We start from the raw sequence: 22,140 nt of genomic DNA, 5'->3' as shown, positions 1-22,140 counted from the left end.
CCTGCAAGTTTCTTCCTGCTACCCAATTGTGGTCTTGTTCACCCCTTGCTCTGTTTTTCCTGTGTCCTGATGGGATGAGGTTAGGAATCTGCTTTACTCAGACTGAAAGTCCCATCTGCTGGTTTCCCTGTGCCATTTCAACATGTTCTAAAAGATACCTAGGCATTTTATGCCTTTTGCTTAGTTATAAACACTTAATGTCTTGAGCTTGTTTCTATCCAAAATCAAGGATGCAAAAATCAGGTTGGAAGCTGACCAACCATTTTTCCTTTGGTACTTATATTAGCCAATACAGCTAACTATTGCTAGAAGAGACAATGCAAAACCCTGCAGAATATAATTCTGCTTTTCAAAGACTTTTAAACTGTGGTATTGTGCTTAAAAAATATAAACTCATCAACTTTGATTAGAAGACATCAAAGATGAAGAATCCAGTATTTCTCATGGTAACTCCTTCCACTAGTTAAACATTTTCAATGTTAAAATGTGATCCTAATGTCTGACTTGATTTGTAGACTTCAGCTTTATACCACTGACATGTAATGCTTTGCTCCACTAAACTTAATTTTTTGGCACTGTGCTTTTTCTCCCTGTGCAAGTTCTTAGGTGTTGTTATTGGTAATCTTGTTCTAAGCATAAGAGATTGATCTTGACATTTCTTACTGTAGGAAATTTCCTTCCATCCTCAGATTCATTTACAGCTTTTTTTCTGGCAGCCAACCCAAGTTTTGTGAAAGCTTTTTGAAAAATATGTGATTTCCACATCTGTCCTTCCCATTGTCTGTGGAAGGGTATTGAACAAACCCTCGTTTCTTTTCACTGATCTCCTTTGATCCCCTGATTACACTGGGAGCTCATGCTGTGTTGTTTATTCATTATTATTCTCCTTAGTTCCTTTCTAGTCTCAGGCTTTACAGCCACAGCACCACTTCATGTAGATGGGACATTTTTTTCCCCTTGATGCATAGCTTGGTGTTTGACTGCACTAATACACCTTTCATGTAGGACTAATTTACTGAATGTTCTTGTCCTGCTTTTGTGAACACTCAACCCTCATCTGTGTTTATCTGTTTGCCATCTGCATAGTTTAGCAGAAGTTATTTCCTTTATATTTCCCAATCAGTGATGAGCGTACTGAATCAGATCAATACGATATTTCTCCACATTCTTTTTGGTCTGCCTACAGGCTTCAGACTGCATAACACTTGGTAGCAAGGCGATTGCAAAAGCCCTGGTGCAAGGACCTTCAGTGGAAGCCCTCTTTGCCTGCCCTGTCCTGGCAGAGGGCACCTGCTGCCAGATCTGCCTGTCCCCTGCTGATCCCCACATTTCCTTCTGTCTGTTGTCTGCATAGCAAGTGGAGCTGGAGGATTAGATGGAAAAGGGATCACTGCCATCAGTAGGATATTGTGTGCTTTGGATTTCCAGCACACCACAACCTGGTGACGAGAGGATTTCTGATGTGCCGTTAGGCATTTAAGGTGCTGCAATGGTGGCAGAAGAAAGCCCTACATGTGGGGCTTTGGTATGCCAAAATGTCACACTGCATTCTGATGGTAGCTCTGGGTTGCAGTAAACAAACTTTCCTGAGAGTCATTCTCTACTAGAACACGCTTTTTCTTCCCCTCCCCTTCTCAGCAATGCTTTAAAGGACTTAAAGGCAGATTTAGAGCAGAAGTGCCACTTCTGTCTCTGCTTGCAGGTATGCCACCTGAAATAGTATGAACCATAAATCACAGAATTTTCACAGATCCTCATGATTCAAACTTCAGAGGAGGCTAACGTGGCAATTCAGAAGAGGAGGAATGGGAAATGACAGTTGTGTTTTGTGCTGCTGAATGACTGAAAAGGTCATGAACAGAATTCAGCTAATCACATATGGGTTGTCAGTCAATAGTGCAATGTTTATATGTTTGAAGGGTTTAATTACTCCACTGGTGAATGTCCTCTAGCTTGATAATCATTTGTAGTTGAATTAATTATGAGTCATATCAGCTATGTGAAGCAGAGGTGGAGTGGTGTGTGGCTTTTATACACCATAGAAATGTTGAAGTCAGATTGCTATATCATGGATCTTAAAAAATATTATCTTGACAGGGGAAACACTTTTACTTTGAAGCTTGCCTTTCGCTTGTGTCTCTTGGACAAACAGCAAAGCAATCAGGCAGGTGAGTCTTTTATCCAGGAGCCTTTATTAAAAAGACAGATGTCAGACTTGGTGTGACTGTGGGCTTGTTGTAAGGGTGGCACATATGCAGAGACAGTGTCCAAGGATGCAGCTGGGTGCAGGGGCGTGCAGAAGTATCTGGACTGGCTCTGAATACGAAGCAGAGTGGCCAGGGTACTGTGGCCCCTGACTTGCATGTTCCCGTAACCTCACTCATGCACTTATGGGGAGCTACTCAAATAGTGGTCATGGACCTGGCTTTTGATGATGAGTAAATCTTTCCTGGACTTTTTCCAGCATGATTCTGTCTCTCTTCAGACTGGGGTTCAGGCTGCAGCAACAAGCACGTGTTACCAGTTACCACACAGTAAGCAGGGTTTCCCCAGGGTGCAAAGAGGTGACGACAGTGACTCCCCACACTCCTCATGAAGACCCTGGCACCTGTGAAATACTCCAGACATGCCTTTGAAAGTCTACGACTTGGTCACGCTCTGAGGGCAGGCTAGTAAATTTTATTTACCGGTCCCATGGATTCTGTGCTGTTTAATCCCAGTTCAGGGCGGAAGGGAGTGAAATTTGGTGGAGGTCTGATCTTGAGTAAGGAGAGGCTTACGTTATCCCTTAGAATGCCTTTAGCTCCAGTAGGTGTGACTCTAAGCATACTCAGTGATTCAGGAATTATACCACTTCTGAGCCCATAAAAATGCCAAGTACAGATCTGAGGTTGTTGCAATATTCTTGGATTGATTTGTGTCCCATAGTGTCATCAAAGACACTCGGTTTCAAGACTGTTGGTATTCTATGACTTTTTCCTGTCTGTGGTGTAATTTGAATCCACTGAATTTCAGCTGGATATCAGGGCAGTCTTTCAAGAAATAGGCACGACCTGTGCTTCTAGGAACCATGTATTATTTTTTTTGCCCCCTCTGTTCCCATTTAAGTGATTCCTCCCATTCTCTTTCTTAGGTTTTTCTTAGTGCACATTGACATAGATTTATCTATTTTCTCTTAGCATTTTGCTTGGCCGACCTGAAAAAGTCTCTGCAACCTGTTTTTTAAATGTCAGTTTGATTTGGGGTGGCAATTAAATCGGTTCAGTCTTGCCCAAAATAGTAACTGTAAACATGTTAAACAGGTCTTGTGTTCTCCTTGAACAGAGCCAGATCAACTCCTACTGAAACCAGCAAGAAGAATCTTCCTGGTTTGTAATAGGGCTGGGTTGATCTATCAGTAACATTTATTCATCACCCATTAGGCCTCCTCCAACGATGTGAACTGAAGTTCATGCTACTCTATCTAAGAAAAGAAATTAAATTGATTTGATACTTTCAAAATATAGCAGCTTAATTGCCTTCAGGCTATTGCAGTGTCTCCAGCTGTGTAGACTACTAATCTTTTGCAATTATTCTCATAATTATAAAATTATAATTACGCCTGTTTTCTGATGACTGATCATGGTTCAGAATGGCTCACACATACATTCCTTGATACATGGATGTAGGCCTGATCTAAAAACACCATATCTTCAATGGAAGGTGATATAGCCCTGATGAGATACATGAACAGAGAAACTGGCTCAGAATTTAAAACAGGTTCAAATGTTTAATGCTGGGTTCCCAACAGTCCCCTCTTGATATCTTGCTGAGCCCCTGTGTGAGTGACATCAACAGCATGCCTCCGTACGTTGTTAATTGGGTATCTCACCCACATCTTTGGGACTGAAACTTTGAACGTTTGCTGTAGTCATGTAGCATGATACATTGCAATGATTCTTGCCTATCAAGCAATGCTCTTTTAGAAAACTGAGACAGACCCACATTATTCCTCTTGACTCTTGGGTTAAACTCACTTGCATGAAATTTCTTTCCTTTTTTTTTTTTCTTTTCTTAAAAATGCACACATTTTTGCAGACTCAAGAAGTTGCAAACCACATGAAAAATCTTGACGTGGGAGGGAAAATAGACTGAGAAAGAGGGAAGCAACTGCAGAGGTGTACAGAAGCAAAGGCAGCTCCAGTGTGATCCTCTGTGAGGGTCTTCACCTTTGAATGGGGAGTAATGAGATCAGTCTGAGGGGTTCACCATCGCAGGGTGGATGCTGGGCACCATGTGGGAGAAGTCGCAAGGAAGCATCTCCTTGCCTTTGCTGTTGGAGTTGTTCTCATCCAAATGACTGAGTATTTGTTTAGTACCTGGCTGTATAGACCTGGGGTTTTTGGATCTAGGAAGCTACACGAAGACCTTGTTTAAGCATGTTCCCTAACCCCGTGGCCATGGCCATGGCTGTGCTGAGGTACCTCCCTCTTCTGTTTGATCCAGAAGATGCTTGCTGCATGCAAAAAACTTCAAAATAAAAGTTTTCTTAAAAATAATAATTTGCTGCAGGAGTTTGACACTAAGTATTCTCAGATGATGCTACTCCCTGTCCCATGGCAATAACCGCATTAACAGCCCATTCTTTGGGGATGTTCAGGGAATTGCCAAGTATTCCTGAAAGAGTGATGGCATTTGATTCTCCTCTATGAATTATCCTACACCCATGACATTTTATAAACAACAGAATGCCGAGTTATTTTGGCACCAATCAAAACTAAGCATGCTTCTTCCACCTACCTGATATCTATGCAAATCAGTAATTCCCCTGTGTAGGTTTTTAAAAGCTCTCTTGGAGTAATCCTCCCCGCCAAAATGAGGAGATTAAGCCATGGGCTCTAAATGGGACTTAGCAATATTTTCCTACTTGATCGCTTTAGAGTCTTTTCACTCTACGGTATCTTCATAAAGTACCTTTTAGCTTTTAGCATGATCAAGGGAGTCTGTTCTCTTTAATTTTCTCTGTAATGCATTTAAGGGATCCAAATCCTTTAAGTCAAGGACACTTTGTTAATTTATGGCTACGAGAATTCTTCCCTTTGGCATTAGCCTGTACTGCCCAGGAGGTGCAGTTTTCCAGTCACGCCATGCATAAATATATGCCTGATTACAGGCTCTTAGTCACTTCTTTGTAAAACCATGAGCACGTATGAAAGTAGTTGAGTGGCAACTCAGTTATCAGATGAGCGGACCCAGGCTGTCTGCAAGCTGCCAGCGCGGCTGTAGGCTGCTGCTCCAACACAAGGTTGCCGTGTGAGACCAAACAGTGTGAGCCACGGTGTCTTGGGCAAAGAAGACAGAGGATTATACTTCAATGCTTGTATATAATGCTTGTATATAATGCTTGTATAACTCTGCTATCATCAGTATTGGTCTTAACCTGAAAGCCTGAACACAAGCGAAAAGGCCAGCTGCTACCTTGCACTACTCTGAAACCTGTGATGTGAGTTGGCAGAGCAGGGACGGGGCGGGTATGCTGATGCCTGGAAGTTCATTTGCTTTTCCAGCTCCAACAGCTCGACCTAAGATGATATTATCTCTCCAAATAAATGTCCCCCACCGGCAGTCTTCATATTAGATGACCTTGCTGCACCATTACAAAGGCATGGCCATTAGCATGATTCAAAATGAGAGGAACAAGCTCCTGGTCCCCTTGACAAGCTTGCCCTGAAAGTCTTGTCTTGCCTTGCATTTAGATCTCAGTAAACGGCCATGGCACAAACTAGGAGGGCTCTCTTATAACTGAAAAGCTTGTTCCTGACACACGCAATAAGGTCTGGGCAGGCTGATCCTTGTGTCTGCTGAATTTGTTCAAATTTATTCATGGTGAGATTATGCCAGCAGGCAGGGTTTGTTGTGGATTTATCATGTATTTTAAGTAGTTCTCTCCTCTCCCTCCTTTTCCCATTGACATCCTTGTGTTAACAGGCAACAGAAATACCTCTTTTCAGCTTTCCATTTTACCAGCCCCAACAAGCCAAAATCTCAGGTTGTTCTTTTCTGTGTTCTGTCTTCTATTTTGCAGAGTGGCCTCAACAGAGGGCAACAGTGACACTAGCTCAGCCTTAGCTCTTCTGACAAATGCTTCACCAGATACATGTCGGGATCATATTAGCCCCCGACCCCACCAGCCACATTGTTGTCAGTAACCAACATCGTCTGGTTGATGAACACACTCAAGGCTTTCTTCTCTTCAGATATTTCCAGCTGATGAGCTCCCAATATATAACAGAATTTCTCATAATTTATGTAATTGATTAGCACACAGCGTGGTACATTTCACCACATTTCTGCTATTCGGGTTCTGAAGATCATCCAGTTCTTTCTATGTGATGCCTCAGAGACTGTTCATTTTTATTGAATTTATTAAAGCTGTTGAATTTTAGCCCATTTTCATTTGCCTCGCTTGAGTCTAAATTAACAGTTAAGCTTCTAATTACGTACCACTATAACCAACTCGGTCTGAGGAATCAGCAATGTCTATTTGTAAATTCATGCCTGTGTTTGTATGCCTAACCCTCTACTCCCATATTTTATGCGTATGCAGAATAAGATGCCATCAAACATGACAAAAGATTATCTGATGAACCATTCAGCTATAATGCTTATCTAAATTGAACGCTGTGTAAAATAAATTACAGTTTGCTAAAGAAAATGAAATATATTTTACCTTACACTCAAAATTGCATTTACTCCCCAAATCAATCATGTTTCCCAAGGCTGATGAATAAACTAAAATCTCTGCTCCTGTAAGCACCAGGCTCTGGGTTGGAAGGTAGAGACAGATAGCTTCTGCACTAGTTTATTTTTATCTGTAGGATGATTCCTGTCTTGAAAGAAGACACTTGTGCCAACAGCATATATATACGTTTTTGCTCTGATTTCTGCAATTTCTTTCTTTTGTAGTTGTTCTGTTTCCATCAAGTATTTCTGAAGAGTACATGCGGTCCTTGTGAGGGGTAAGGTGAAGTGGCAGGTTCTCGGCTTGTCTGAAACAAAACCGCACAAGCAGCGAGGTAGGGCTTTCTGAAGGGATGCAGACCCAGAGGCACCTTGCCAGCAAGTGTATTCCTTGTAAAGAGAGTGCTAAGAGACTATTCTTAGTTATCTTGGGTCAGAGTTACCCCAAAGCGCTCATATCTTGAGAAACTCTCTGCCAAAGTAACTTTGAAAATGTTCTTTTTGAGTCATTTGTTCCTATGTTTTGAACAGGGGCCTGTGGTTTGACGGAGGATTTTCCTGATTTCCTGCATCTTGTAGTGTCAAGAAAATATGAAATCTTAAGAGACATAAAGCTTTCTGGTATTTAAGTGCCATGGCTTGAACTAAAAAAAGTACTAGACTTGCTTTCATTTCTCCTGCTTATGTGACCCTAGAGACTGCTATCAGTAGGGGTCTGATGCTTGTAATGGCCAGTACTCTAAAAACATGCTGTGAAAGTCCAGTTCTGTAATGATATTTATGTGTCTGATTCCCACTAAAACTATTAATATTTAAATGTCTAAGTAACTCGTAGAGTATGGTTCTTCATTCATTCATGCCTTGCAAGTCTTAGAGATGTATAAGACTTGATTTTTTTGTTTTGTGGAAGACAAATCGTCCTGTATCATATCAGAAGGTCTAATTATTTTTCTGTGAAAGATATCTTTCAAAAAAAACCCCAAACTTACCAATAACCAGGCAGTGGCTAACTTTTTTTTTTTTTTGCACCTTTAAGCGCTTGGTCAGCAGTGTGCAGGAGGATGCAAAAAGCTTCTAGGTAGGCTTTTACTTTGGTATTTTTCCATGGTTGCAGTGTGAATATTGCAATCCATTATTAGCGTATACCTACACAGCTATTTGGATGTTAAATTTTGCTGTCTTGCATAAGTTTTTTCAAAGTAAAAATAAAAAAGAAGACAGAAATTTCAAAGGCAAAACCAAGATGAAAGACAAAATACTGCTTTACACTTTTAGCAACAGATGGAAATAGGGACTAAGAGAATTGAACTTTAAGTTACATCAAAAAATATCCAAGAGCAAGTTAAATAGCTTTCTCGTTCAGATTTCATTTGAACCTGTCACAGAAAGCACACATTTTCTATTTTCTTGAATTAATGTATTCGTTTCAAAATTATCCTGGTCTGATGCTGTTTGATGTGACTTCTCTGAGGGATGAGTATCCGATTTTTCATGCTTCCTGGGAATGTATAATCATACAGGACTTTATCATCATACAGGATTTTATGTCCTAACAGTCATGCATACAAATATTTCTGGTTGCTGTGGGAATGTCAGAAGGATCTCAGATGCATCTTGAAGTGCTAAAGCTAATGAAAACACAGCTCCTCGTGGGCTGTCACAGACAAACCAGCTGGGTGCCCTCTTCTTCTGGTGTTCAGGCTCTCTCTGGGTATTTGGACCTTGACACTGACTTTTGCTGCCTTTCCTCATAGGCCTGGGGTCTTTCGTAACAACGCTGTCACAGTTAAGCAACTAAACATCAACTGATGTAGAACAAGTTGCAGGCGTGGCATAAGAGTAAGAAACTTACTGGAGTCAGTTGAAATTCCCTAAATCGCTCTCCCAGGAGACAAAGAAGGGCCATGCAAGTGTTTTCCAAACTAATGAAAAAACTCAGCTTTTTCTCAGTTTCTTTACAACAGAGGTTTTGGAGAATATAAGAAGGTACTAAAATGCGACCTCTTGCACAGTAAGAAAGGATAGAAAATGAGATAAGCTATTTATTTCTGTATTAAGTCCTTGGAAGGGATGCAGACAAAAGTGGTGTGTGGCCATTTAAACTGAAAGATCCTCATATGAGGAAGGGCACCACGATCATGTCCAGAGGAAAAGGGTATGAAAAACATGCAAATGGTACATAATACAATAACGAATGAGACAAACATCTGTTCCTTTGAAAATAAATGGGTAATGACTTCATTTAAGGCTGGAGTCCTACATTTACTCAAGCATATGCTTAATTTAGATGGGATAATTCATGTGGTGACCCCAGTGAATAATATGTAGATTTTAGTGGGATTGAGGCATGTTAAATTTGCAAATCAAAGTACTGCTCGGAAACGTTATCTGATTTCCAGGTATTAAGTCTACGAACTCCATTAATTGTTCAAAAGTACATGTAGCAGATGAAAAAGTAAAAAGAAAAACCCAAAATGTACAACTATGAGGCCTGAACTCTACAGTCCACTTTTGGGAAAGTTATAACATGTCCACAAGAAAAAATGTTTTCTAGTTCTTATATACAATCTATCCAGGGTGGCTGCTATAAGGGCTGGTGTAGATTCATGGATTTAATTAAGCTGTTACTAAAATTTAGACATAACAGAACTTCATAGTAATAAAAAAAGAAACCTTATTTATTTTCCTGAGAACATAAAGCCCCATGATTTTATGTATCTCCTACTTAGGAAAAAAAGATTTTTATAATGTAGGTAATTATAAATAAATTTTATTCAGTTCTTGCTTTGCAGGGAAAAAGCTCATTACAATGGATCATAATAATAACTGACTCCACTTAAGTAAGAATGCAGTTTTTTACCGAGAAGAAACAAACACACTTGCCATTCAGCTGGGTAGAGTGTATTATCATACAAACGCTTTAAGCTGTCTTGTGGTAAAATGAATATTGAAGTGAAGATCATCCACCCACCCACTAAACCTGCATAAGAACGTTTCTCCTTAAACTTGAGAAGAGTGTGATGGGAGGACGATGCCTCAAGGGCTGGGGAAGGGGAAGCCCAACTGCTTGGGGCACTGTGCAGCAAAGCTCTGCCTGATGGCCGGTGCTCTGTGGACCCTACAACAAGTTTATAAGACTGGAACATCAACAGGTATGTTTTTCTAAATGTAATTTGAGTTTTATGGTTTCATCTGCGTCTTTTGTCAGCTCTGAGGTTGTCTAAAGATGTGTATGGTTCCCTGTGTGGTTTAAGCGATGTGGATGATTTACATAGCGCATAAACCAGGGAAATGCTGCTGTGTGGCAGCAAGATTGATCTGTGCTGACGAAGTGCCCTGGATAACAGCTCCCCATAGGTGGAGTGAGTGCAGGGTCCCCAAAAGACTGGTCAGGGCCTTTGCTACAGAAGTACGTGAGGATCGTCTCACCTGATGCACCACAGGGTCTGGGAGGGGCTGGCAGATGTTTTGTTAATACAGAAGCCCAGAAATAAATGATTGTCCAAATGTGTCACGTGGCAGCCCTGCAGGGATGCTGGGGTGTCAGCTACACGCCAAGGTAATACAGCAGGGAAATACTGGATGGAGACGATGAGCTGCAGGGATGATGCAGCTGGGAGGACTGGCATGAGCTGAGAAGGGCCAGGAGAGGTGGGAGGCAGTAACCCAGCCCTTCAGCCCTGTCTTCTCTGGGTATCACTTCATAAACGGCTGTGTACGAAACTCGTATATAATTACATAGAGTGACAGTGGTGTGTTCTCATTGGAAAAGTAACAGTGTTTTCATTTTAAGTAGGGTTCCTGCTCTGTAATTACTTGTAAATACATTTTATCAGTTGTGTGAGCCATAGGGTAGAGTAGATAGCTTTTAGTGACGCCTGAAAAACAGAGAGAAGACTCTGACTAAACACCATTTACATTGTTTTTTGCCATTCAGAATACATATATATTACAGCTTGCTTGAAAAACAGAGGGCCAAGATGAGTCCTAACAACAGTGGCATGCAAATCCCTTGGACAGAGTTTGGCACTGGCAGTGTGAGATTACTGAAGCTGCAGTGCTGATGCAAAATGCATGTGCTGCTTAACAGCAGCGAGGTGCGGGCTCTTTCCAGTAGGTGTCCATCAGCTCAGTGTGCTCAGGGCTTGTGGCGGATCTCTTCATTCCTTGGTACACGTCCTGGCGTGTCTTTGCGGGGCATCACCTGTGCTAGATGTATTCTGGTTTGGACAGGACCTGCATCTCCTGCCCTCCATCACTCTTGTCCTGGAAAGTTCCCCCCAGCCTTCGTGTTCTTCTTTCCCTAAAGAAAATAAGGAATTGTCAGAATTAAACCAGGTGAAAACAGGTAGTCATTTTAGGGACTGTCTTTATGTGTTCCCTCCATTCTTATGGGCTAGTCAGGGTGACAGTAAAGGAGCAATACTCGAAAGGGGGACAGAGGCGGTTGCTGAAGAAGCAGTAGATGAGGGGGTTGATGGCACTGTTCAAAGCTGGCAGGTTCTGAATGATCACGGATGCGTAGAAGCGCTCTTTGGTCTCAGGGAGTATGTTGAAGTTGTCCAGGATATCAAAAAGAAAGTAAGGGCTCCAACAGAGAACAAATGCTGGAAGAGAGACAGAGAGAGGAAGAGCTTGACATCAGATAGTTTAGCTATTTAGGGAGGTAATCACACATGCATAGAGAGACTGTCAAAACACATAAATATTTGTTCATGCAAAAAAGCCCTCTCCCTCTTCAGGGTCTTATTTAAGAGAATAGTTATTAGATTGTGCTTTTATTTGTCTTTATTTTTATTTTAATGCCCGTAAAATATATTATGTGTGCTCCTCTAAGTGTTTAGAGTGCTCCCTCTAGACATATTGAGGCACTTTTGAACACTACACAACATATACAGGGTAAATAGGTAGCCAGTTAAAGCATCATAAGTTATAGTGAAGTGCTCTTTTAATGGTCCCCTGAGCGAGCAGCCAATCTAAATGTACACACCACCAAAGTGCCACTCTGTGACAGCGCTGCCTGTCACAGCCACCTATTAAAAAAGGGCTCTTAGACACCCAGGAGCAAGGAATGACACTCACTCACACCACATTACGGCAGACCAACATGTCATTTGGCATGCTGGTTGGAGGTGCTGTGCATATGGAGTGTTTAGGAAGACTCTCTAATTCCTATACCGCAATTTGAGAGATTAATTTGGGGAAGGGAAGAAAGGACTGAGTTGTTCATAGTCCCTGCTTTTGTTCAGAGGTGGTAGAAATAATAAGGCCATGGGTTTACCTTTATTTGCAGACATAGGGAATGAATCTGTCCCTCACAAATTTCTGTGTCATTGCATTTCGTAAAGGATTTTGGTTAAAGATTTACATCAAAACACTGGGAAGGCAGTTCACTCAACTAAGCCATAAGTAGCTGAGTTGCAAATATACAGGCATCTGTGAAATCAGACACATGATCTCTCCCTGACCCAAATGAAACAGCAGAGTGACCCCATGCTTGCTTTCTTCTTGCAGTAATCAGTATTTCTTAGTTGGCAGTTAGCCAAGCACTCACTGAATGTGCAAGGAAGAGGTAAATTGCCCTCCTGTTTTCTAGAATAGCCAAACCGGCAGGGTCTATGCACAGATACAAACAAAATAGCACTGACTATGCAGGATTTTAAGTGGCTATAAAGAAATCCATGAATATTAGGTGCCTTAATCTACACGTCAAGAGATGGTGGGTGCCTCATATTGTCAAGGTCCTTTGAAACAGTGAGCATCCAGGTGAGCTCTTGACATCAGGTGGCTTTGCAATAGTAGTTGTTTCTGACAAAAGCTTTCTCTGATTGCCACGCAGAAAAGCTCAGACACAGAGAAGCTGTTCTTGGACTTCTGAAAAACATGAATCACTCTGGCCTCTCTCATGTCTGCAGACGCTACTCCTGAACAGTGGGCTGAGCACCTCAGTAGTAGCTCTTATCACAATATCATCTAATCTGAATTTTGTGTAGCATTGGAAAGAGGAGCGATCTCTTTTTCAGTGGTAGGGGACGTCTGTCAGCCCTTGGGAGTAAATAGCTTCGGTCGCCTTCCTGCTTGTCTCTGGCAGCTAATCACAAGCCCTGTGTGATGCTGCCTTTATTTATCAAGACAGAATGTCAGCCTCCTAATTCCATCAGAATAATGTCATCTCCCTGGGAGACGGAGGACACCTGCACTGAGTCATCTGCTGCCCGGTCGGGAAAGGAGAGCTTGTTCTTCCCACCTCAGCAGGCAACACGCTTCTGACATCAAATTCAATCCCTCCCCTCTCCTTCCTCTCCCTTGCATCCCCCAGCACCTAACATGCCATACATAGTCTCTAAGCCTTAAAGACAACTCAGTTGCCAAGTCTTCTGGCAGCCTGCATGGGGAGGAGAAGGCTGCTTCCTTTGCTCCTTATAGGCAATGTCTCTCCTTTACTTTCTTTTGCACGTGAGGAGTTGTGCATATAATTTTATTTGAGTCTTATGTCAGATATCTGAAGTAGGAGCTTAACAGCCAGGAGAGAGGGGAAGGACAAGGTCAGACCCCAAATCAGGGGGTCTAAGTAGAGCTCCTTCTCTGAGACATCCACTGCACTTTATCTGCTGGTGATGGAGGGAGCTGAGGAAGACCAGCTTCCTAACCTCAGCAGCCTCCCGAGCTACCAGCTGTAGGGCTTTTCTCTTACCAAGGATAATTACGATGCTGTATTTGATCGCTTTCACTTTCGCCCTGGATATGAACGCACGACTGGTGTAGCCAGCAGAAGTTTTGCCACCTGGAGAAAGAACAGTTCAGCTAGTAAAAGAGTAGGGCTGCTGTGTGGAAGTGCCAGTGCACACTTCTGCAGGCAGGACAGTGATATGTAGGCCATCCTTCCCTGATGTCAGGCAGGGGCTCAGTAGTTCCTGAAATTCAGACACTTGCAAGCCTGCTCAAGTTGGACACTCAAAAACTGAGCCACCCAAACTCAAAAGGGGAAATGTAAGCAGAAGAGATTTTCCCAAAGTGTTGTGGCAGCTGGGTATTCTTGATCCTCGACACTTAGTCAGCTAAACCACTGCCTATGTGGCCAACTGTATCAGTCTAATAAAAACCATGCGCCATCACAGCTACAAAAACGCTACCAGTGTGGTGTTATAGGAGAACTTTTCTGAAAGGAACTGGCAGCTATAATTAAGAAAAGAGAAGAAACAACCTGGCAAAACAGACTACTTGCTCATTTTTAACTGCATTTCAGTCAGAAGAATTTTAAAAGCTACATACTCTGTTCTCTTAACCTCTTGCTCTTTTTGATGTTTTGGATAATCAGTCATGCATTTTACTCTCCATGTTGCCTCAGCAATGAAATACGAAATGGTGTTAGACTAGCTTTTCAGAAATGAAGTGTGGCTTGAATTGAGAAGCAAACTTTATTCAGTCTCACACCAAGGCTGGTTGATCTCATTTCCTCCGAAGTCACACCAGTGTCTCCGAGAATGAAATTCTGTATTTGAATAACAGTACCAGCATGATTGCAATAATACGCCTGATTTCATTATTAATGTCAATTTGCTGTTCATGTTGCTGGGTCAGAATAATTAGGTTCACCATAATGAATACACAAGAAGGTCATTTTTTATCAAAACATCTTTAAACTTTTGTAGTCCAAACTTAGGACTGGAATTTTGATTAATGTAATTGGAAATAACTTTGTGTGCACAACTTCTTGCACCTCTTATAAAATCAGCATATCAAGGCTGTGTGTTTTTTAAAGAAAAAATAAAAATGAAATTAATGTGAGCTTGTTATCAGTGAAACATCCCATCTAGAAGCTTGAAATTAGTCCATATACATAGTACTGGACATCACTTGGTAACTTATGGAGCAGAATATACCTCCTGGATGAGGCAAATTACTTTTGTTTTCAAGACTACTTGTCACTGATTGTGTCATGAAGGCAGGATCATTAGAAATCAATCCTCCTCAAGTTTTTCAAAGGAGGAGTAAGTAAATCTTAGATTATAGTTGACAAATGTCAGGTTATGACATAAAGATATCTGAATATGTGCAATATCACATTAGGACACTTCCTCCTGTAGCAGACATGATCCATGACCCTGCTACAGGCAAATATCAGCAACTTGGTTGCCGTGGTTTGGTGTATTTCCACTCACCACTTGGCTGTACTAACCGATTGTGTGCTCTTACAGTTGTGTTGTAAAACACATTAGTGTAAACGAACATACTTTTCTTCATAACTAATAGGAAAGTAGCTGACAAGTGAGGATCTTGAAATGATGTGTGTTCTTTGACAAAATAGCTCAGAAGAGGCAAAAAAATGTTTACAGTCCTGGGGTGGAAAGCTCAGCTCATTTTATGGCTTTCCGTAGCCAGGAATTTCTGAGCTTGACCAAAATCCAGACTTGTAAAGGCATGTGAAAACAATGTGTTTTCTAGCAAAGTTCTAGGAACAGGGATTGTAAGTTCTAGAATAAGGATTTTTTACTTTTTCATTCTTTTCTTGCGGAGGCTTTCTATCATTTCTCTAAAGGGGATTTAGTGTTAAAGGAAAACAGGTAAACAATGTAGAAAAGAGTTATGAATGAGCAATTACAGAAAACCCATTCCCACTGCAGTGATGGGGCCCAATGAGACACTGCATGTCCAGGTATTCCCAGATTTGAGGGGCCTGGCCAGATTCAAATCACAGGCCAGAGACATGTGTGCTTAGGCTCACCAGGGCAGCTGGATAGGATGACAGCCTGAGCTTTGCTCTTCATCCAGATGGTTCGAATCACGATTGAGTATATGATGCTACAGAAGGGAAAAAGTCATTGGTATTATAAGGCACAAAAAATTTAACAGACATCCCAGTCATTTGTGCTCTATGAATACACTTATCTATATGTAAGGAGCTCATAGAGATGACGGGACTGCATAGGAATAATAAGAATAACAGCAATAACAATAACAATATCAATAACAATAATAGTAATAATAATGACAACAATAATAAAATATGACTCTCCTGTAGTAATTTTCAGGAGCAGATCTGAAGAGTTTTCGCAATGGAAGTTGTGATCGTTATCCTGGCTTTGCAGATGTCAAATCTGAGGCTCAGAGGAATGCAGTGATTTGGCAAGATCTCACAAGCAAAAGCTTGTTGGGGATTTTGAGCTAGCTGAGACCAAATCTGCCTGGGTACCAGCCCTGGGACACTACCCCTGAAATGGAGGAAGCAAGGGGTGGGACCAGGTTTTGCTGCATGTCCACTTCTGGTTTGGTGCTCCTTTATGAGTATGAAGCTGACAAATAAAATGTTACCCTGGGGAACTTGGTGGGGGCAAGAGCCAAGGTGTTATTTTTCAGGTCTCAAGGTCCTGGGATGGAAATTGAGGAGTACAGAATTATCAGGTAGATGGGAAGAGTTAAATGATTCAAAACTAGATCCACCACAATTTGTATATTTAAAGGAGAATATGCATATAATTTTAATGGGAAAGATGAAAAGTGACTTAGTCCACAATGACCTTGGATAGTTATGACCTTTCCCTAGGCGAAAGCAAATCTGGAATTCTATTTATTTAATATAGAATAGGCAAAAACAATTCATTCAAGCTGAAGAGCTGGTTGAACCCACTTCCTGGATGAGAATGTTACTTTTTCAGCAGTTTACATACAAAAAAAATATGAGGCCTTGCTCTGGCTGCCTTTTCTCCTGCCAGCATGCATAACGTGCAGCTAAGAACCACTAAGCAACAGCATACTTTTTACTGGTGTTTTCCTTTTTAGTCTACTAAAGAAGAAAAAATAATTTCAAAATATTTCAGCTAATGCACTCAGGTTGCCGTGTTTCTCTGATGTAAAAACCAAGCATCATAGCAGAAGACATTTCGTGCTGTTTGCAATACCTGCAGTGTTTTGGGGGGGCCTGGGGCAGCCTGACCATTAATTGCCATGAACCTTAGTGGTGACTGTGAAAAAGGTGCAACTAGGGAGATTATTTCAGGGTGTTTTATGGAGACAAAAATGTCTTACTATCACGTTGTTTATTTTTATTATCAGAAGAGACATTATTTTTATTAGAGCTTTCAGACTGATATACAAGCCTTTCCTACAGCACCCTCCATTCCTAGACACGCTCGCAAAGGCAGTATTTGTGTGCCTTGGAGGTTTCCTTTCTGTGGAAGTTTGAAGCATCTGGTTTCCAGGCTCAATAGGTGAGAGCTGGAAATCCAACAGGCGACCCTGGGCTGTGCAGCAGGGCAGTAGCATACTTGCCCAGTGAGGGTTTTGCATGCATCTGCCACAGACTCCAGCTTGCCCTCCTTAATCCCTTCAAAGGTCCAGCATGGCTCCCAGCTGACTTGAACATTTTCCTTTTATCTTCTGGCTTTTCGAGAACCTGTTTATTTATCAGCTGGTGCTGCTTGAGAGCCCCTCTGTACTTTGTGCTGACAATGGTGGAAAATTCATGTATCATTTCTGCTTTGATTGTTCCAGTGAATAAGAATGTATTACAGTGATAATTGTTGTCATCTCAAGAAAATTTCCAGCCAGCTCCTAAAAGTCCTGTTTCTATTTTCTCCTTAGCCTGCTCTCTCTAGCCTGAACTTTTTATCTGCAGTTGAAACAATATCCCCTCTGATGTAGAACTGCATGTGTCCAGCAGGACACATTCAGAGTTGCCTAAAAATCAGGACGAAGGAGCCTAACTCTGTAGTCAAAATATTCAGGCTCCCTACTTCCAACTAAGTGCCACAAGGATTGTGTTATGAAGTCAGGCTCCTCACTTGCTTTCCCTCCGACCTTAGAAATCCTGCCCTCTTGGCTGCAGTCTGGTAGAAGCCTCCTTTTCACCGGATGCAGTTATGGCAGCTGTCTTCTTCACTTGGCATTTCACATATGAGATTACATGCTGTTTCATTTGAATCCTTAATTTTTAGAAGTCCAGGGGAAAGTTTAATTCCTGGTCTAATCCAGTGGCTTCTAAAGTGCTGCCAACATAGTGGATTTGTACTGGTGTTTTTGCCTCTGTCCATCTTTCTTTTCTCTATAGCTGGATCCACTGGAGCCTTCCTTATCGGGAGGGGACCAGAGAGGACCAGAGATGGTGTAAAGCTGCTCAGGGTGTGTGTCAGGAAAGACGAGTCACTCAGCATGCTAGGTACACTTCCCAGCAACTGTTTTGCCAGCCACAATTATGCCTTTATGTTTTGAACTCTCTGGGACTGCAGATCTTTTTAGGGCCAATTTTTCTTTTTTTTTTTTTTTCCCCCCAGCTCTGCTGGCATGGAGCTAAGAAACTGGAGCTTCCAGAAATGTGTCACCCAAAGCTTAAGATCATAAAAGGCATCTGTGTGTGTGTTTCAAATCTACAACAATAAAAAGAGATCACTTATGGAACAGAAGTCGTATTTTTCTTAGAAGGGAAAAGCAGTTTTTTTCAGAATGCATTTGTAGCCTCTTTCTTTCTGTAAAAGGTGGCTGGAGGAGGACGTGGTGGTTGGTGAAAGGGTGAGAAGAAATTCCCACTTGATGGAAAATGAAGTGGCAGATGAGCAAAGAGTAGCAGGGGATGGATGACAACTGGTATTCAGATGGACAGGAGGGTGTGCAGCAACGGTCTGCACCATTCTGACCATACGGTAATCTCTGTTTCCTTCCTCTCGACATCAAGCTACTCACCCTTCACTGACAAGGTGTAAAAGCACACTGCACACATTGCCACAAACCTCATTTTCCCACACATGTAACATGCCTGCATGCTGCTTGCTCTTGTCTCCACTGAAAGCACTGGGAGATGTGATGTATTGTTCGTCAGGTCCAGATGTTGTCAGGTTTCTTTGTGTCTGTAAGTGTGTAGTGCACTCATTTTCCAGCCCTCACTGGGGATTCTCGGTGGCTATAAAACATGTGCTGTAGTCATTTCAATGCATACTATGATATTAAGATACTATATGAGTTGTTATGGCCCGTTATTTACGGGTGAGAGACTAAAGAAAGGGAAGAAAGAGCTCAGGTGGCATAGTCAGACCTGGATAGAAAAATAATCCAAGCCTTTTGGAGAAGGAGCTGCTCAGGCTTTGAAGACCACGGGATATAAAGGGCATGCTGTTGATCTGAAAACGCAGTGATTTTTCTAGTGTGTCTGGAGAGGTGGCAGGAAAATACAAGAATATGCTTCAGATTATGGATGTATCTCAGCAAATTAAATTCATTGCACCTCCAAAAGCAATTTAGCTTGATCCAAATTCTGAAGGGCTAAGATGCATGTTCATCGTAGCATGTTATTAGTTAATGGTGTTGTTTAATATGGCCCCATTGGTAATTACCGCATTCTTTGTTCATGCAAATAACAAACTTATGGTTAGTCATACAAATGCTACCGTGAATAGTCCCACTCTGTCTTTATTTTCAATTCATAGACCACTTCCCTTTTGGAAAATAAAATGCCTTCTGGTAAAGCTATGTTGATATTAACAATTATAAAGGTTATTGATCTGCCCACTCTTTAAACACAGTTTGTTTGGTTTTTTGGGTTTTTTAATAAATGATTTCATTATGATAGTGGCCCATCCAGCCTCAGTATTTACTAGTAAAATGAGCCTTTACCATGGCAAAAGGTACACTTAAGCTCCCTGCTAATTGCTTGTACTTATCATCCAGCATTGCTTATTGTTCCTTGTACTTTATTTATGCAAAGTAATACAGCTGCATTATGTTTTATGGTAGCTAATTTACAGCACTATTTATCCAAAGACAAAAGGCATATGTAACTTCATCTGAAGAAACCATTGTAGGCATGTGTAATGGGTAAGCTAATAGAAGAGAATAAATTAGAACATATGTGCAAGATCTAGGCTTTTTTATTTTGAAATGGAAATTGCAGATAAAAATTATTGTGCTCACTAAATCAAGCTCAAAAAATGACCTTTGGTATTTTTATTAATGGTATTTTTATTCCCTTTATTTGATTTAATTCAGAGAAATACCTTTTATTTAATCTATTTTTTATTTCATTGCAATGTCTTGATTTTCGTTCTGTATTTTTCCTTTTATCTGTTTCTGTTTTTTCTCTTCTAATTATTTTTATGCTGCTCCAAAGCAAATGTTCTCTTTGGTGTTTTGATTTTAAACAGCAGATGGATATTTTTTTTCTCTGTGCTTCAAGAGGAACTTTTGCATTTTTTTTAACCTGAATTTGAAATTATGTTAGATAAATGCCTATGTATTGCATTTGTCAAGTTAAAATATAAAAAAATATATTTGTCAATCATGAATAACAGCTAAAAAGACTCTGAATTTCTGGATACTCAAGCGTCAGAATATAATTATGATTTGGCACGGAGTAGTGATACAGAATAGAAATCCAGTAACTCTCCTGTCTCCCCATCACAGGACCTGAGGGGCCCAGGTGCAAACATTTTCAGGAGAAGTCTGTAATCTTGATTTGACCCACATTTAACCTCTGTTCAGCAATGTCCCAGAGGTATTCAACTGTCACAGATACGGCCTGAGCTTTGCTTGGCATATCTTGATGTAGGAGAAATGGCTTTGGTTATAGCTGAAGACACTTGTTCCAGAATAGGAGAGAACTAATTACTGCAAGATGCCTAATTATTTTTCCTGAATTTTCTGGGTTTTGGTAGGTTGGCAATATCAACAATATCAGAAAAAGCAGTAGATTAGTTTATATAAGAAGGAAGAATAGGCTATCTTTCTAAGTGGCATAAAGAAGAACCTGATGCAGGATCTGTGGATCTCCCTGACTGACACTGAGGTAGTGGAGGAGGGGAGCTTTTGTATGAAAATAACAAATGTTCTCCCCTTTTCTCAGCTCTCAAAGATGACCACACACTTGGGTTAAAAATCTAATCACAGTTTTTCATTCTCTTTTCATTATTCAGGTCTTGTTCATTTGTATTATAATCAGATAAAAAACTCACCACAAAACCACAAGCTGTTTTATAACTGATTGCTGATTCTCCAGTTGTGAAGAAGAGGTCAGAACAGACCTCCCAGGTATTTAAATCTGTCAGGGCTGTTGCAGTTTTGTTCATAGATTGTCTTTTTATATATACATGTTAAAAAAAAAAAAAAAAAAAGACAGATTGTTGTTTTAATCTGGTTCGTATTTTGGCTTGGAAACTATAGGGTTTGCTCGCACCACATCTAGGGGATTAGTTTGGTGGTGGAAGGCTTTTCCAGACTGAGCATAAGGTTATCAGCTAAATAATTCATTCCATGGGCTGCAGTATTATGAATAACACAACTCCTGTGAGTTAGTTGAAGGCTGTGTCGGGAACATGTGAAATCAGCTCTGCCGAGAGAGCTGAGGGATGGATGAGAGAAGCTTAAAAGATGATGGTACCTGGACTGTAGCAAGTGAAAACCGCTCAGCCAAAGCAGTGTGTCAAGCCCTGCACCTGAAAAGTAAAATTTTATCCTCTATATGCACTTCAGATGAACCGCGTCAGAAAAAGTGCTGTCATCAGTGAACTGCTTTGCTCTGGAGGTTAGGTTTTCAGCAGATTCAGGCCACAGACTAATTACAAATTAACTCTGCCAGCCAGCGTCCCACACTGCGTCAGGCACCTGCCATGAAGCTAAATCAGAGTGCTTTGGCAGAGAAAATAAAGTAGCCGTGCAAACAAAATGAATTATTGCAGAAAAGGTCTTATTCTTTCTCTGTGTGCACCCTGCATCACTTCCTCAATAAGTGTGGCGTGTGTCTTGGCTTCTGGTTTATTCATATTCCCAGCTTTGTAGATACTGATCCTTGACTTTTCAGTTGCACATTTATGGATCACCTCTCCATTGTAATGTTGTGGCCTTTTTTTAATAACATCTTCAGCTAAAGGCCATTAAATTAAAAAAAAAAAATCACAAAATGTCTTCCTTCATTTACTGAATAACACCTTTCATTTTTATAATTAATCTTTTGACAGAGTAACACACAGCCACAATGAACGTGATCTCTCTCACTCACCCTTATGAAACAGTGTCTTGTTTGTCATCAAATCTAGTGTGCATCTGAAAATACTTTGTGGAACAAAACTTTTGCAGAGAAATTGAATCCCTGCAGATATTAACAGCCATTGCTGCTGTTCTTTAGCTGCAGACTGCTTCTCAGGGTATTTATATGCTGCAGCCACATTAGGTGCATTAGCTTTAAACTCCTGTACTGCCAAGAAATTTTAAAGGAATAGATGTCACCTTGAGGCTATGTTGACAGATGTTTTACAGATGCATCAGCTGGGAAGTTGCAACCTTCAGCTGTATGCTTGAAACTTGAAAAAATGTTCTAAAAAAATAGCCAGTTCTTTCCAAACTGCATGGCATTTGTTCATAATGTCTTTGCTTACCTTGCCCTGATGGTAATCCTCTTTTTGTATGGTTTTAGACAATCCTCTCTATTCTGAAGAAAAT

At 41.0% G+C, this 22,140-nt stretch overlaps 1 protein-coding gene across 2 annotated transcripts in view; it reads right to left on the bottom strand.

Moving 5' to 3' along the window:
- Window positions 1–10,616: 10,616 nt before the first annotated feature.
- The window catches only part of NPSR1 (neuropeptide S receptor 1), a 59,596-nt gene continuing 48,072 nt past the window's right edge, over window positions 10,617–22,140 (bottom strand). For both annotated transcript variants that reach the window (XM_064441742.1, XM_064441743.1), the window contains 4 exons: window positions 15,446–15,522; window positions 13,415–13,504; window positions 11,147–11,327; window positions 10,617–11,023 (listed from right to left, as the gene is read on the bottom strand). In XM_064441742.1, the coding sequence (XP_064297812.1) occupies window positions 10,930–11,023; window positions 11,147–11,327; window positions 13,415–13,504; window positions 15,446–15,522 (442 nt within the window). In that variant the 3' untranslated portion in view covers window positions 10,617–10,929. The remainder of the gene's footprint in view (window positions 11,024–11,146; window positions 11,328–13,414; window positions 13,505–15,445; window positions 15,523–22,140) is intronic.

This window comes from Phalacrocorax carbo, chromosome 2 (assembly GCF_963921805.1).
Source record: "Phalacrocorax carbo chromosome 2, bPhaCar2.1, whole genome shotgun sequence".
Taxonomy (NCBI): Eukaryota; Metazoa; Chordata; class Aves; order Suliformes; family Phalacrocoracidae; genus Phalacrocorax; species Phalacrocorax carbo.
This window is presented reverse-complemented; position numbering and strand designations above follow the sequence as displayed.